General features: G+C 34.8%; 1 protein-coding gene across 1 annotated transcript; it reads left to right on the top strand.

Annotated features, from left to right (window-relative positions):
• The first annotated feature begins 9781 nt into the window (after window positions 1-9781).
• LOC113063031 (NF-kappa-B inhibitor alpha) lies at window positions 9782-12216 on the top strand. The gene is made up of 6 exons (XM_026233161.1): window positions 9782-10065; window positions 10707-10812; window positions 10918-11125; window positions 11252-11340; window positions 11432-11689; window positions 11801-12216. The coding sequence occupies exons 1-6, from the start codon at window positions 9833-9835 to the stop codon at window positions 11831-11833; spliced, it is 927 nt and encodes a 308-aa protein (XP_026088946.1). The 5' UTR covers window positions 9782-9832; the 3' UTR covers window positions 11834-12216.
• The last annotated feature ends 1103 nt before the right edge of the window (window positions 12217-13319 follow it).

Genomic DNA, 13319 nt, shown 5'->3' with positions numbered 1-13319 from the left:
TTTGAAATAAGTTTCTATATGGTCACCAAGGCTCCATTAATTTAATCCGAAAAACATCAATATTGTGAAATATTATTACAATTTAAAATAGCTCTTTTATTATTTGTAATATATTTTTAAATGTAATTTATTCCATTGATGCAAAGCTGAATTTTAAGCATCATTCCTCCAGTCTTCAGTGTACCATGATGCTTCAGAAATCATTCTGATATGCTGATTTGATTTTCATTTCTTAATATAATTATTATCAATGTTGGAATCAGTTGGCCTGCTTATACATACATACATACATACATACAGACACACACACACACACACACACACACACACACACACACACACACACACAGACACACACACACACGCACACACACACACGCACACACGCACACACACACACACCTGGTGAGGTACTCGTCCTTTCTGGTGATGCATATGACCTGACAGCGGCTGCACCATCTGTTGTCATAGAACAGCCGTCCATCTTCTGATCAAGCAACATGATGCTGTCTTTCTGCTTTCAACGGAGCTGATACACACAAACAGTTCAGATACCTGAAATACTTTCCCACAAATCACTTCAAACAGTCTTTTCAAAAATTGAATAATTACATATGGATTTTTCAGGACAAAGCAGGATTTGTCTTAAGAGCAATGGCCTTTAATTTTTTTCTTATAACGATCATGTATAATTTGTAGACATTTATTTTTAGGACTATTATTATGCATATTATTTCATTTATTTATTTATTTATTTGTGAAATGTGTCAGAATAATATGTAAGAATCGAGATAAGAATGATATAAGAAATTTAAATAAAAAAAGGGATGAAGTGAAATAACCTTTCTTGGAGTATATCCAGGTGGTATATCCAAGGGGCAAGGAAGTCGACCGGAAGTTGAAGTCGGCTGCGTGCTGCCATCTTTTAGCAGAACTTCACTTGCGTTAGCATTCCCATTGACTCCCATTCATTTTGGGGTCACTTTGACAGCGAATAACTTTACATCTGAGGCGTTTATAAAGATTCTGTTTGTCCATTATTTATTTCTAAAGATACACGACAATGTATAAAGGGCTCCATTACCTTCTATGTTACATTATGGCCCCGTAGAAACAGTTTTTGTAAAAATAGGCTAACGATTGCATCATAACCACTCGGCTCTCTGTCGCATTACCGTACAGACAGGAGGAGAAGCTCGCAGGCAATTAACTTAATATGGCGTACTGGCGTTACATTTTAAAATACTATACAAAATAATTAATCAGAATACTTACTCCTGCTCACTCACGACAAAGAACTCCCCGCTCAAGCTCGCCGTCTCTGCAAGACTAACGATGGCAGTTTGCACGCACAGCTACTAGAAGATTTACATCTGTCAGACAGGTTGCTGACGTCATCAAGCTTCGTTTGAGTCTGCGCGTCAGAAACGGAAGTGCTAAAAAACGCTAAAAATGGGCTTCACTTGTCTCAATTGAGTTCCAATGGGGTCGCTGTGTCCATTTCTTTTACTGTCTATGAGTATATCCAGGTCATACATGTACAATGTGGTCATGGGACACTCAGGAAACTAATCATACAGCAATAAAGCAGCTGCCATAAACAAACAGAAAAACGCTCCCAAATTGATTTATAAAGTCTAATTGATTTTAGACTTTATAACTATAGTATGTTCCTGCACAACCGGAGGCTGCAGATTCAGGACCGCAGATCTAGGACCCTAGTTTTTCGTGACAGCGCCACCTACCGTACTGGACGATATAGCGACAGCTGCAGTTTCAGGACCGCAGTTCTAGTAACCTGTTGGTTTAGTTTGCAGTCACGTTACTTTGTATATAGCATCAATATATTAATCTCAGTAGTATTTGTTTTTAAATGTGATTTTTGATTCAAAATGCAGCAGAGGTTAATTACTAAGTGTGCTTTGAGTCACAGTTTTAAATTTAAACATCAATTTACACAAAATATAAGTGAAATATCAATTTTGTAAAATTTAAATGAAGAACCTTAAAAGTCTCAGTCTCTTGAATTATACAGTATATATAGGATTTGTAGTTCTTCATCGAAATGATTATTTTGCACCAAATTGCCATAGCATCAGATTCAGTACACGCATTAAATATTAATAATTGTATAGAAATTTGCGAGTCAGCTTGTTTTTGTTTTGTTTTTGTCAGGCAACAATGCATTAGAAGATGTAAACATATTTATAACACATATTGCACTATGTTTTTGTTGTTTTTGACTGCTTCCACTGTCCTCATTTGTAAGTAGCTTTGAATAAAAGCGTCTGCTAAATGAATAAATGTAAATGTAAATGTAATGTACTGCACCCTTTATTCTAATTATATTGTTTATAAAAACTACTCATTCACTAACTGCTTGTTTTCTTTAAAAACATAAGCTGTTCTAATCTTTTGTATTCTATCTATTTGTTTTCTTTTAATGTATTATACAACTGACAAAAAAAAAGCCTTGCTACTTGTAGGTAAGCTAACTGAGACGTGTTACAGCACTTGCATATCATTGCTCTTTTGTAGATTTTAATTGCTTCCATTGTCCCTTGGAAAAAAAGTGTCTGCAAAAAACCTACATGTAAACACAGGTCCTCTTTATCCTCTTTATATCCTGGCCGGGATTTCTAAATTGCCTAAAATGTCCGGGTTTGGATTTGTTTAAATACTTGCTGAAAGTAATGACTGAAAGGGAGTTTGACCAATAGCGTGCAGCATTGTGAAAAATAGACCAATCGTGGGGCGCGAGAAGGCGGGATCTATGATGCAATGCAAATCAATGCTAATATCTGACATATAATGTGTGAGGACTGTAGAGAACATGCAAGTCGATTGAAAACAAAGCCAAAATCCGGACATTTCCGGCATTTGAGAAATCCCAGCCAGTATATGTTTGGAATAAGAGGGTTTTTATTCAAGCACAGTGATATGAGAAATCGGTTTCAGCGTCCCCCAGATGAAGAACTTTTATCTCACATAAACAATAAACATGACTGTCAACCAAAAGAGGACGCTGTCTGCCAACATGTTAAATTCACACTGCATTCATTCATATTCCGATCATTGATACAAATGTGTAGTGCACTGCAAAGTCATCACAATGTAAAGTTTCAGTAAAATCTAAAACCATCTACTCATTCTTTTCTATTACTTGTTTTCATCATGTAGCTCAAATATGAGTTGGCCTTGTTCCAGAGACACCCACATTGGCCCTTAAATATTAATTTTGAAAGTTCAAGATGATAAAGATGTAGTTTTGAAGAGGCGTCACTACTTGTCATAAGGCTATTCTGCCTCCTCCGCTGACAAGCCACAATCCCACCTGCATGTGCTGAAACACGCTGGCCAGAATCAAGTCAGTTGCAAACAGTTTTATTAGTCAAAATAGCACATTTCACTACTGTTGAAACAAATCTTTTGAACGTTCTGGAATAGATGCACTTTTGCATCATTTAGAAATGATTCACTCACATCTCGAAAGGCTGATGTGGACATACAGCAATGACTCCCCAAAGTACTTCATCTACAGGTCAGAAATGAAAGGTAGAGAGAAACGTAAAGTCAGTAACACACAAAAATGTTTCATTTTATAATAGGCCTACTTGATTTTTTAATACCTGTAAAGATCATGATCTAAAGTCCCATCATTGTCCAACACAGTTATTCATATTTGCTAAGAACTTTCTTCCTGAAAAAAAACTGCTTGTTTTAACACTTTGTTTTTTTTTACTAGAAGTGTTATATTCCATTTAATTAATTAATTAAATAAATAAATTAATTAATAATTCTATACAACAATAGTTATTGTTGGTAAAAAAATAAATAAATAAAATAAAATAAATAAATATATAGACTGATTGCACAAGTCGCTTTGTAATAAAAGCGTCTGCTAAATGCAATTTTTTTTAATTATTTATTAAATTATTGAGACTGAAAGGATTACATGGTAACACTTTACAGTAAGGCTCCTTTAGTTCATGTTTGTTAATGTATTAACTAACATGAATGAACAATGACCAATACACTTATTACAGTATTTATTCATCTTTAGTAATGTTAGTTAATGAAAGCACAGTTGTTCACTGTTAGTTTGCGTTAATTAACACTGCATTAACTAATGTTAACAACCACAATTATGATTTTAATAATACATTAGCGTTATTGCATAGCTCTAAAGTAACTAAGATTAATAAATGCTGTAGAAGTATTAATCATTCTTAATTATTGTTAATTAAAGTAGTTAACTAATGTTAACTAATGGAGCATATTGTAAAGTGTCACAGATGACATAATATAGTTACATTATATATAAGGGCGGGAAGTGATCTAAAGATTTATTCAAAGATTTCCAGGCAATTCTGCGTTCTTTGCCATGTTCTCAGTGACTGACACTGGCTTCATCTTTTACACCGCAGCAGACGTCCAGCCATCAGCCTGAATCAAAGTCTTCCTGCTCACCTGTCGTCTTCATGATGACTAGCAGAAGATCTTCTGTTTATGTCATCTCAGGTAAATCTTGAACAGCATACACTGATTCACACTTATTGTCGTCCAGCATCATACTCCAATATAACTTACATGACTGAGCAGATTTCCTCATCTGTCAGGAGTGAGAGCGAGTGGAAGTGAGCACAAATGTTAGACATCAAGCATCCTGTGATATACCTCCATGTGATGAACTTGGCTGGTGAACTGATTTTAATATTATACGTCTTCTGCAGCTCAGAGGAGACTGTTGCCAGGAGCAGCATTAGTGGATTGAGTTTTTCTCTCTCAGTTATTACAAGCACACATGCACATTATTTTTTAGGACATACATATAAACCACACTCTGACAGCCATAACAAACCACACACACACAATTTTAGATGCATTTATTTATCCAACTGGCTCTATAATATACAAAAGCATAAAACAGGAATACAGGGAGTATTTGCATTTTAGGCCAAACCTGAAAAAAATAAAATAAAAATAAATAATAATAATAAAAATAAAATGGCACCATCTGGTCAAAAATAGAGAATGAAAATAAAAATTGCATTATTTTACAGTTAAGTGGCACTGTGAAAAAAAAAGCAGCTTTAATAGGTTTCATTGGGATAATTTTTTCTTTAAGGTCTTGAGAGGAGGAACTATTTTTTGTACAGTGCAAAATAGATTTATTTAAGGAAATGAGGGTGAAATAGTAAAATTCCAATAAAAATACACACCTTTTTAAAAAAAAATATGCAGTTGGCAATAACACACACACACACACACACAAATGGTTGCACAAGGGTTAATAATCATTAAAAAAAATTTACTTGGAAAAAAAGTGAAGTTAAATAATGAATAAATTAAATAAAATAAGATTTTTTTTAATATATTTTTTTTTTAATTTCAGATGTGGTTGCTAAAGCGACATTTCTCATTTTAATTTAGTATAACTTGATGCATTAATATAATTTAAACTAAACTTGAATAATAATTAGTTAAAACTATATATATATATATATATATATATATATATATATATATATATATATATATATATATATAAAAGAAAGAAATTGCAATGACAAAAATGACAAAATTACTAAAACTTTAATAAAAAATAAAAAATGAAAAATATAAAAATAAAAACTTAGTGAAGTTTAACATGTCACCAGCACTTTTTACTACACATTTAATTTATGAAAATATGTGTGATGGTATAAGAAAAAGTTGTTAAAGGCATTTTATGTATAACATATAAATACAAACATATGGATATATATAGAAATATATATTTTCTTTCTAACTGTATACATAGCATATTACATACATGTGAATATCTATAGTACATGTTCAAATTCACACAGTAGTTTATCCTTATGTATTATTTAGTATATTGTACTAAATTCACACAACATATTATTCAGTATATTCAATATAAATGAAATGATTTCATATATAGATCATATAATATATAAGGAAGTATAATTGATTTGCTTAAGGGATTGTAGTATAATGTATAGTTGTCCAAAATGTTCAGATGCGGCTGTTGTGCATGTAACAAAACCTGAACAAAACTTTGAAACAAAACTTTGACTGTATATTATGACATTATAATAATGCAACAATTACACAATTTACTCAAATTCATTAAGTTGTATTTATTTTCTCACACACAAAAACCATTTCAGGTCCAAACAGGCTAACATCATATACACACAGACACAGAATTCAGTTATATATAAATGGCATCATATACGTATATTGTATTGATTAGTGTAACTGGTATCTATAAAATCTACAGATATTCTCATAGAGACCCTGTGAATGGAAAGTCTCTGTGACCTTTGCTGCACACTACACAGCATTTACTGCATAATCTTTTCCTTCAATACAACAATTTATATGAAGACCTTTATACTGTAGTATGCGAATCTTACTGACTCATGTGTAGAAGTATGGTGTGGAAAAGGCCACTGGGTTTTGTTGTGTCATGCACAGAGAACACTCAAAAAACAGCGTGCAGCTCAGATCAACGTCACAGATGGGAATTTAGTCCATTTTACATCATCACACTGTATTTACAGGAAACTACAGTCCATTTTGAAAATGTAACACATTGTCTTGAGCTGCTTAAGATACATTTAATATAAAAATATGATGATATGATATGTATGATGTGATCAAATATGATGTGTAAGGCAAAGAAAAAGATTATACAGTGTATGAATGTGCACACTAGGATTCCAAAATATTTTGGCAAAGAAAATGTAAATGACAATTTTTTCAATGCTTTTCATTCAGTGTGCATATTAATAATAATAATAATAATAAAAATTATTATATTTATTAACATCATTATTTCCAAACAAACAAAACCTCTCTCTTCTCTCTTACACACAAATGAAAATAAAATTGATGTAAATTTTTCGATTCAACTTTTTTTTTGTCATTGTGAATATTAATAATTATTATTGTTATTAATATTATTATTTCCAAACAAATAAAACATCTCTTTTTAACTCTACATACAAAAAATAATATATATATATATATATATAATTAATGTATATTAATTATATACCAATTATACCAATTCAAATTTTTTTTACTCATTGTGAATAATAATTATAATTATTATTTATTTCTTTGTTTCTTTATTTTCTTTTTCAAACAAACAAAACCCATGCATTCCCCATGCATTCAATGTAAAATTTTATAAAATACTAAATTATATATTTATTTCCAGTGCAACTTTTCACGTAGTGTGCATAATAATAATAATAATAATTATTATTATTATTATTATTATTATTATCATTACAATAACAAAACCTCTCTTCCCTATAGTTGGCATACAAATTGAAAATTTATTTTATTATTTTTTAAACATTATTCATTCATCTTTTTACATGTAGGAATAATAATAATAATAATAATAATAACAATAATAATAATACTTATAAATCTATTAAAATAATGCCAAGTCAAGCCCTTCCACAACTTAACATGCTAGATTCCATATAAATGCTATCATTATGTGACATTAATGACTAATGATAAGCATCCATTCTAACACACAGCTGTTTAAACTGGTTTGGTTGTTAGGAGGAGACTCAAAGTGTGGGTGGATCTCACAGGTTCTGGAACAAGTGGTTTTAAGGGTTTTCCTGGAACGAGTATTCACAGGATTCTCTCTCTCTCAGAGTCCCCTCAGATACCGGCATGAACAGAAGCTGGATTATGACTCAGTGTTCAAGCTAAGAACAGGTCTACCCCAGTTTAACACAGCCCACGCGCTGATCTTTAAAGCGCTGTCAGACTAAGAATAGTGGGTCAAACTGACATCCCACACCTGGACGTCCCAAAACTCCCTCCATTCAGAACAGAACTCAATCCTCTGCATATGCATGAAAACATAGACCGAGGCTGAAAAATAACTGCACACATACCTAACATTCGGTTTAGCAACACCAAATGGACCGTAGCCAAATTTTCCTATTGGAACAGAATGTGCATTCAAGTTCAAACCTGTGTGTGTATCATTTTGGGGAATGTTCTTCTAGTGCATTCTATGGTTAGAATTCACAAGCATCATTTCAATGATTGCCTCATAACAAAGCAAGCAAAGAACTACAGACTCGTCTTGACGTATGTCACGGTATCGCCATTGTGACATAAGTGCTGTTGTTAGAAACGGTTGCTATGTTATGGCTCCTCCTCTATGCAAACAGTGCTTTCCAGTGCAAATGTCAGGTGAAGAAAGGCACAAAAGACAGTATCACACTAATTCTTTATTTACTTGGAGTTTCCGTTTTTTTTTTTTTTTTGTAACTTGGATTGTCCATCTGTCTTGCTCTGTTTGAAGAGGTGGATACGAAACCAGACAGATCCTGCAGGTCATGCCTTTGTTTTCAACTGAAAAGAATGCAAATGCATATTTTCTGTCATGCCAATAACTCTTAATTAGTTTCACTGTAACATGATTTTTCACAAGATTGTAACAGTTTATTTGAGCATGTTCTACAAGGAACTACTTTCAAAATGTCATGTTTTAACTCAAAGTATCTTTAGAATTATTCATCAGATTTACTAGCAATTTCGGAGGTGAAATTGTTAAAATTCCAGGCTTCAGTGTTTGACTGGTGGTTTCATTTTGTTTTAAGTGATATCATGGAAAATACTAAAAAGATGGTGAAGTATGATGACTGTCACTAGAAAGTTTATAGGGGGAGCCCCAGAAAAAAAGTGCAGGGGAATATGGTGGACCCCACAAATCTGCATCATGTGGAACATCCAGGGGCCTTCCATGTGGGACGTTTCACTTCACTTACTTCAACTTCAACTTCACATTCATATAAGACTTCTGAAAAAGGTTCAGAATTTTGTAAAACACTTTTTGCACTGAAAAAAAAAAAACACCTTTGCATGGTAAGGAATTAAATACTGGCCCCAAGTATTTCACTTATAATGTCCGAAAGCAAACAAATCATGCTTTCAATTAAATCATTTGTAATTTATCAGGATTTTTCCTTTTCCAAAGTTTTTTGTAATCACATGTAACCATTGATCTGTTTTGTAATTTCCAGACCTTACCTTTCATTTTAAAAAGGAAACCAAACAGTGTCGGATACAGAATTTGTGTCAAGGTGATTTTTAGTAGATGTCTGAAGTTCCCTGTAAGTTCCCACATGTGTCCTATAGCAGGGTAACCACACTGATCACATCTTCACCTAGCATTTACAAATCTGAAAGATTCCATATATGTTATTACTTGCATTGCATATATTTTTTTTTCCCGAAAAAATTACACCTATATATATGGGTGGATTTTTTAGAGAAAAAAATGCAATGCAAGTTTCCCAGCAAAAAAATAAAATAATAGATAAATAAAATTATACTTTATATATATATATATATATACAATGCAAATACATTGTCACTGTACCTCAAACAACGAACAAACAAGCAATAAATAATGTTGATATCAAGAGCTATTTCTAGCTGCATATATATTTCCTGCATTATTAATAGTCCCCCTCTCATGACTTTCATTCATGAGCTCTTGTCATTCATTTTCCCGTGAGTTTGGCTGTCTGTGTATCACCAGGTAGATTCTAATGTGTAATTGGAAAATTCACATTTTCATTCTTACTTCGCGGAGTCATCTTGAGGGAAATTCTCTAAATAAAAGCCCGCTACGAGTTCCCCTTTTCTTTAGTGTAGTCAAGATAGTTGCAAATGGAAATCCCCAAGTGAAGTATGGAACCGAGGCGTAGCTATAAAAGCGCGTCGCGCCGCCCTCTCCGCACACTTCACTGTTGAGCACGACACAGCGAGCGTCGCGATGGATGTACACAGAATGATCAACTATCAGGAATTTGATATGGATCAAATGGATACGAAAAACAGGAAAATGCAACCCTGCGAGGATCGCGTCGACAGCGGCGTGGATTCTCTAAAGGAAGACGAGTATAGGAAAATCGTGGAGGAAATGGAGACTTTGTCTTTGCCTGGCCCGAGCGTCAATAAGGGGATGTGTGAATCTTGGACAGAAGATGTCACCGAGGACGGAGACACGTAAGTGTAAAATTTTTATTTAAATAAAAAGTAATGCAATTCAATGCAATGCAATGCAATGCAATGCAATCCAAAAAAAAAAAAAAAAAAAAAAAAAGTGACCGAAGCGGTGCAGAAACTGACCCATTTAATGCAAATTGCTAAATTTGTGGACAAAAATCTGAGTCTAAAATTAGCTGTTGATAACATTAATTGAAACAATGCATTACTATTGCCTTCGCTCGATAAAAAACGATACAAGTAGTAATGATTTATTTATTTATTTTTGTTGGGAGCAACTGTGCAGTTTTGACTCTACAGTTATAGTTGTAAAAAAAAAATTCACCTACCTTTTTAGAGAAGTTATGTAAATAGTTTTTATTTGCGGATTATCGCTGAAGTGCGGAAGTAAACAAATCTCGTTTTGGAGCAGCGCCCAAAGTGGGAGGAGATTGAGAAACAAAGTGCGCAGGCAGGAAAGTCCCTGGCGCGCGGCCAAGCGCAGATAATGTATCAGCCGCACTGGTTGGAAATAACCTTCAAAACTCCACTCTTGCGAAACGGCCGCCTGCTTTTTACTGTGTGTGTGTCTGCTTAACCACATCCTCTGAGCGTGTTCTTAAAATATTTTCTAAAAAAAGACCTCCCACATTATTTTCCAGGTATCTTCACCTTGCCATCATTCAAGAGGCAGAAGATTATGCCATCCAAATGATCAAACACTGTCAGAACGACTCCTTCTTGAACAGACAGAACAACCAAAGAGAGGTAACTGAACTCACAAAAAAACTCACAAAAAAAAAAAACACAATTCACACCTCAAAATCAGAGCTTGTTTTCCAAACCTGACTAACATCTAACCTCCATCCGCAGACTGCACTACATCTCGCCGTCATCACAGACCAGCCGCACATGGTGGACAGACTGCTAAAGGCCGGCTGTGATCCCCGGCTTGTTGATCAAAGTGGAAACACGGCCCTCCACATCGCCTGCAAAAGAGGCTCTCTAGCTTGCTTCTCAGTACTGACTCAGATTCAGACCCAGCATCTGCCCTCCATTCTCAGCTTCCCAAACTACAGCGGTAAGTCATCATGTTGAGTTACAAAGCACTGTCCTTCAGTTTATCAGGAAAAAAACAAGTGTCTGCATATAAAACTCACCATTTTGAGTACCGGTTTTAAAGTACCATCCTTCCTTTATATTACAGGACACACGTGTCTCCATATAGCAGCAATTAACAACTACCTCTCAATGGTGGAGAGTCTGGTCCAGCTTGGGGCAGATGTAAACGCAAAGGTACGGTATGAGTTTAAAACACTCTGCAGCTTCATAAATGACTCTTATATATGTGTTTTAAGAGAACTAATGTGTGATTTCTTGTGTTCAGGAGCAGTGTAGCGGCCGTACGTCACTCCATTTGGCCGTGGACCTGCAGAACCTGGATCTGGTGCACACACTCATCGCTCTGGGAGCTGATGTTAACAGTCTAACCTATGGTGGATACACACCGTACCACCTGACCTTCGGCCGACAGAACGGCGAGATCCAGAGGCAGCTGTACAGCCGGACGGCCCAAGAGCTCAGGGTCATGCCAGAGAGCGAGTCGGAGGAGAGCGACGAGGAGTGCTTTTCTGATGACGATTGTGTAAGTTTCCTTATAAACTTGAGGAATATAATATCTAATAAGAATAAAAAATATTTATATATGCATAAGACTATACTATTTATATTCACACTTCTTTTACATTTTTTACAGATGTATGATGACATCCAGTTCTGTGGGAGATAGTCTGGCCCTCAGCGCAACATTCCCCATAATGCACCGCAGCGAAGGCTGTAGGTACTGTCTCACGGTCTGGGACGGGGTGTGCCAAATCCCAGGACTCCAATCCCTCGACGGGACTCCGCAGAAGTGGAAAAGAAGAGCTGAACTGTTCCCTGGGGCATGATAGCGGTGGTGTTGTTAACCATGGAAAGAACCCCAAAGAAAGCTGGACCAGTATTTTTGAAGCCAAAGAGTTTGGAAAATATGTATATTTTGTGAATAAATAGAGATCTATTTTTATATTTGTAAATATGTGAAATGAAACACTTGTCAATAATGTGTATAGTCTATATATTACACTGTGAAGATAATTTTTTTTACATTAAAAACAAAAGAAATGACACTTATTCTGCGTCGGGGTGTTTCTTGTATTGAATGTGCCGGGCTGATTTCAGAAGGCCTGGAAATTTTCTGAGTTGTGAAACTTGTGAAAGAACATGTAAACCCCTGTAGTGGTGGGAATACCAGCCCGTAATGTCGGCGCAGAAAAAAGCCCTCGGTGTGTACAGTAACCGTATCATTTCCTTTCTGGAAAACATGAGTCACGTAGATGCGTCACTATAGTTTGAATAAAATTCCTTGGGTCTGCTAAAGTGGAGTGATGAATATCTGACTCACGCTCGCTATGAACTATGAAGTTCCCCACAAGAAAGAGAAGTGAACACCAGACCACTAGAAGTGTGAGGTTCATAAGCTTTTCATTTTCACTGCCAGGATTACGTTATGTGTGTGAGCATCCATAAACCTCATGATGGATCAGTGCAGTTTTTTGGATTGCACAGATCGCCACCTAATTCAAAGTCACGGCTAAAACGCCATTACTCATGTTTCTGGAGACGGGTGAGCCAGGAATCATGCATTTTAGGGAAATTCCATAGCTTTGTTCTCCTGACAATGTATAGCATACTATTAAAACCCATTGGAAAGATTTCAGTATGTGACATGCATCATAATCTTCTTCATCACCGTCACATGGCGAGAGGTGAATTCCAACTTCATACCATATATATAGCAACAAAAAAAAAAAGGCTGCATTCATTTAATACAAAAATACAGGAAACAGTAATATTGTGAAATATTGTTACAACCTGAACTGTTTTCTGTTTGAATATATTTTAAAATTCCTGTGACGTAAAGCTGAATTTCCAGCACCATTACTCCAGTCTTCAGTGTCACATGATCACATTTGCTGCTCGAGAAAAAAATAATATTATTATTAATGTTGAGAACAGTTGTGCTGGAAACCGAATCCTTTTTTTTCAGGGTTCTGAATTCTGAAAAGAACATTTAGAATATAAATCTTCCATAACACTGTAAATATCTTTGATCGATTTAATGCATCCTTGCTGAAAGTCTTAATTCCTTAATCTGATTATTTCTTATCAATCATGTATATGTGGATCAGATTTACTAGGAGAACTCCACAGAAATGATCATCTCAGTTCATACT

The sequence above is a fragment of the Carassius auratus genome, chromosome 45, assembly GCF_003368295.1.
Source record: "Carassius auratus strain Wakin chromosome 45, ASM336829v1, whole genome shotgun sequence".
Lineage (NCBI taxonomy): Eukaryota > Metazoa > Chordata > Actinopteri > Cypriniformes > Cyprinidae > Carassius > Carassius auratus.
The sequence above is the reverse complement of the archived record's forward strand: the minus strand, read 5'-3'. Positions and strand labels throughout refer to the sequence as shown.

Excerpts from the sequence above, each read along its gene's own strand:
- LOC113063031 (XM_026233161.1), top strand. The coding sequence starts at position 9,833 with ATGGATGTACACAGAATGATCAACTATCAGGAATTTGATATGGATCAA. Across the intron at positions 11,341-11,431 it reads GGGCAGATGTAAACGCAAAG|GAGCAGTGTAGCGGCCGTAC; the intron begins GTACGGTATGAG and ends TCTTGTGTTCAG. Across the intron at positions 11,690-11,800 it reads GCTTTTCTGATGACGATTGT|ATGTATGATGACATCCAGTT; the intron begins GTAAGTTTCCTT and ends CATTTTTTACAG.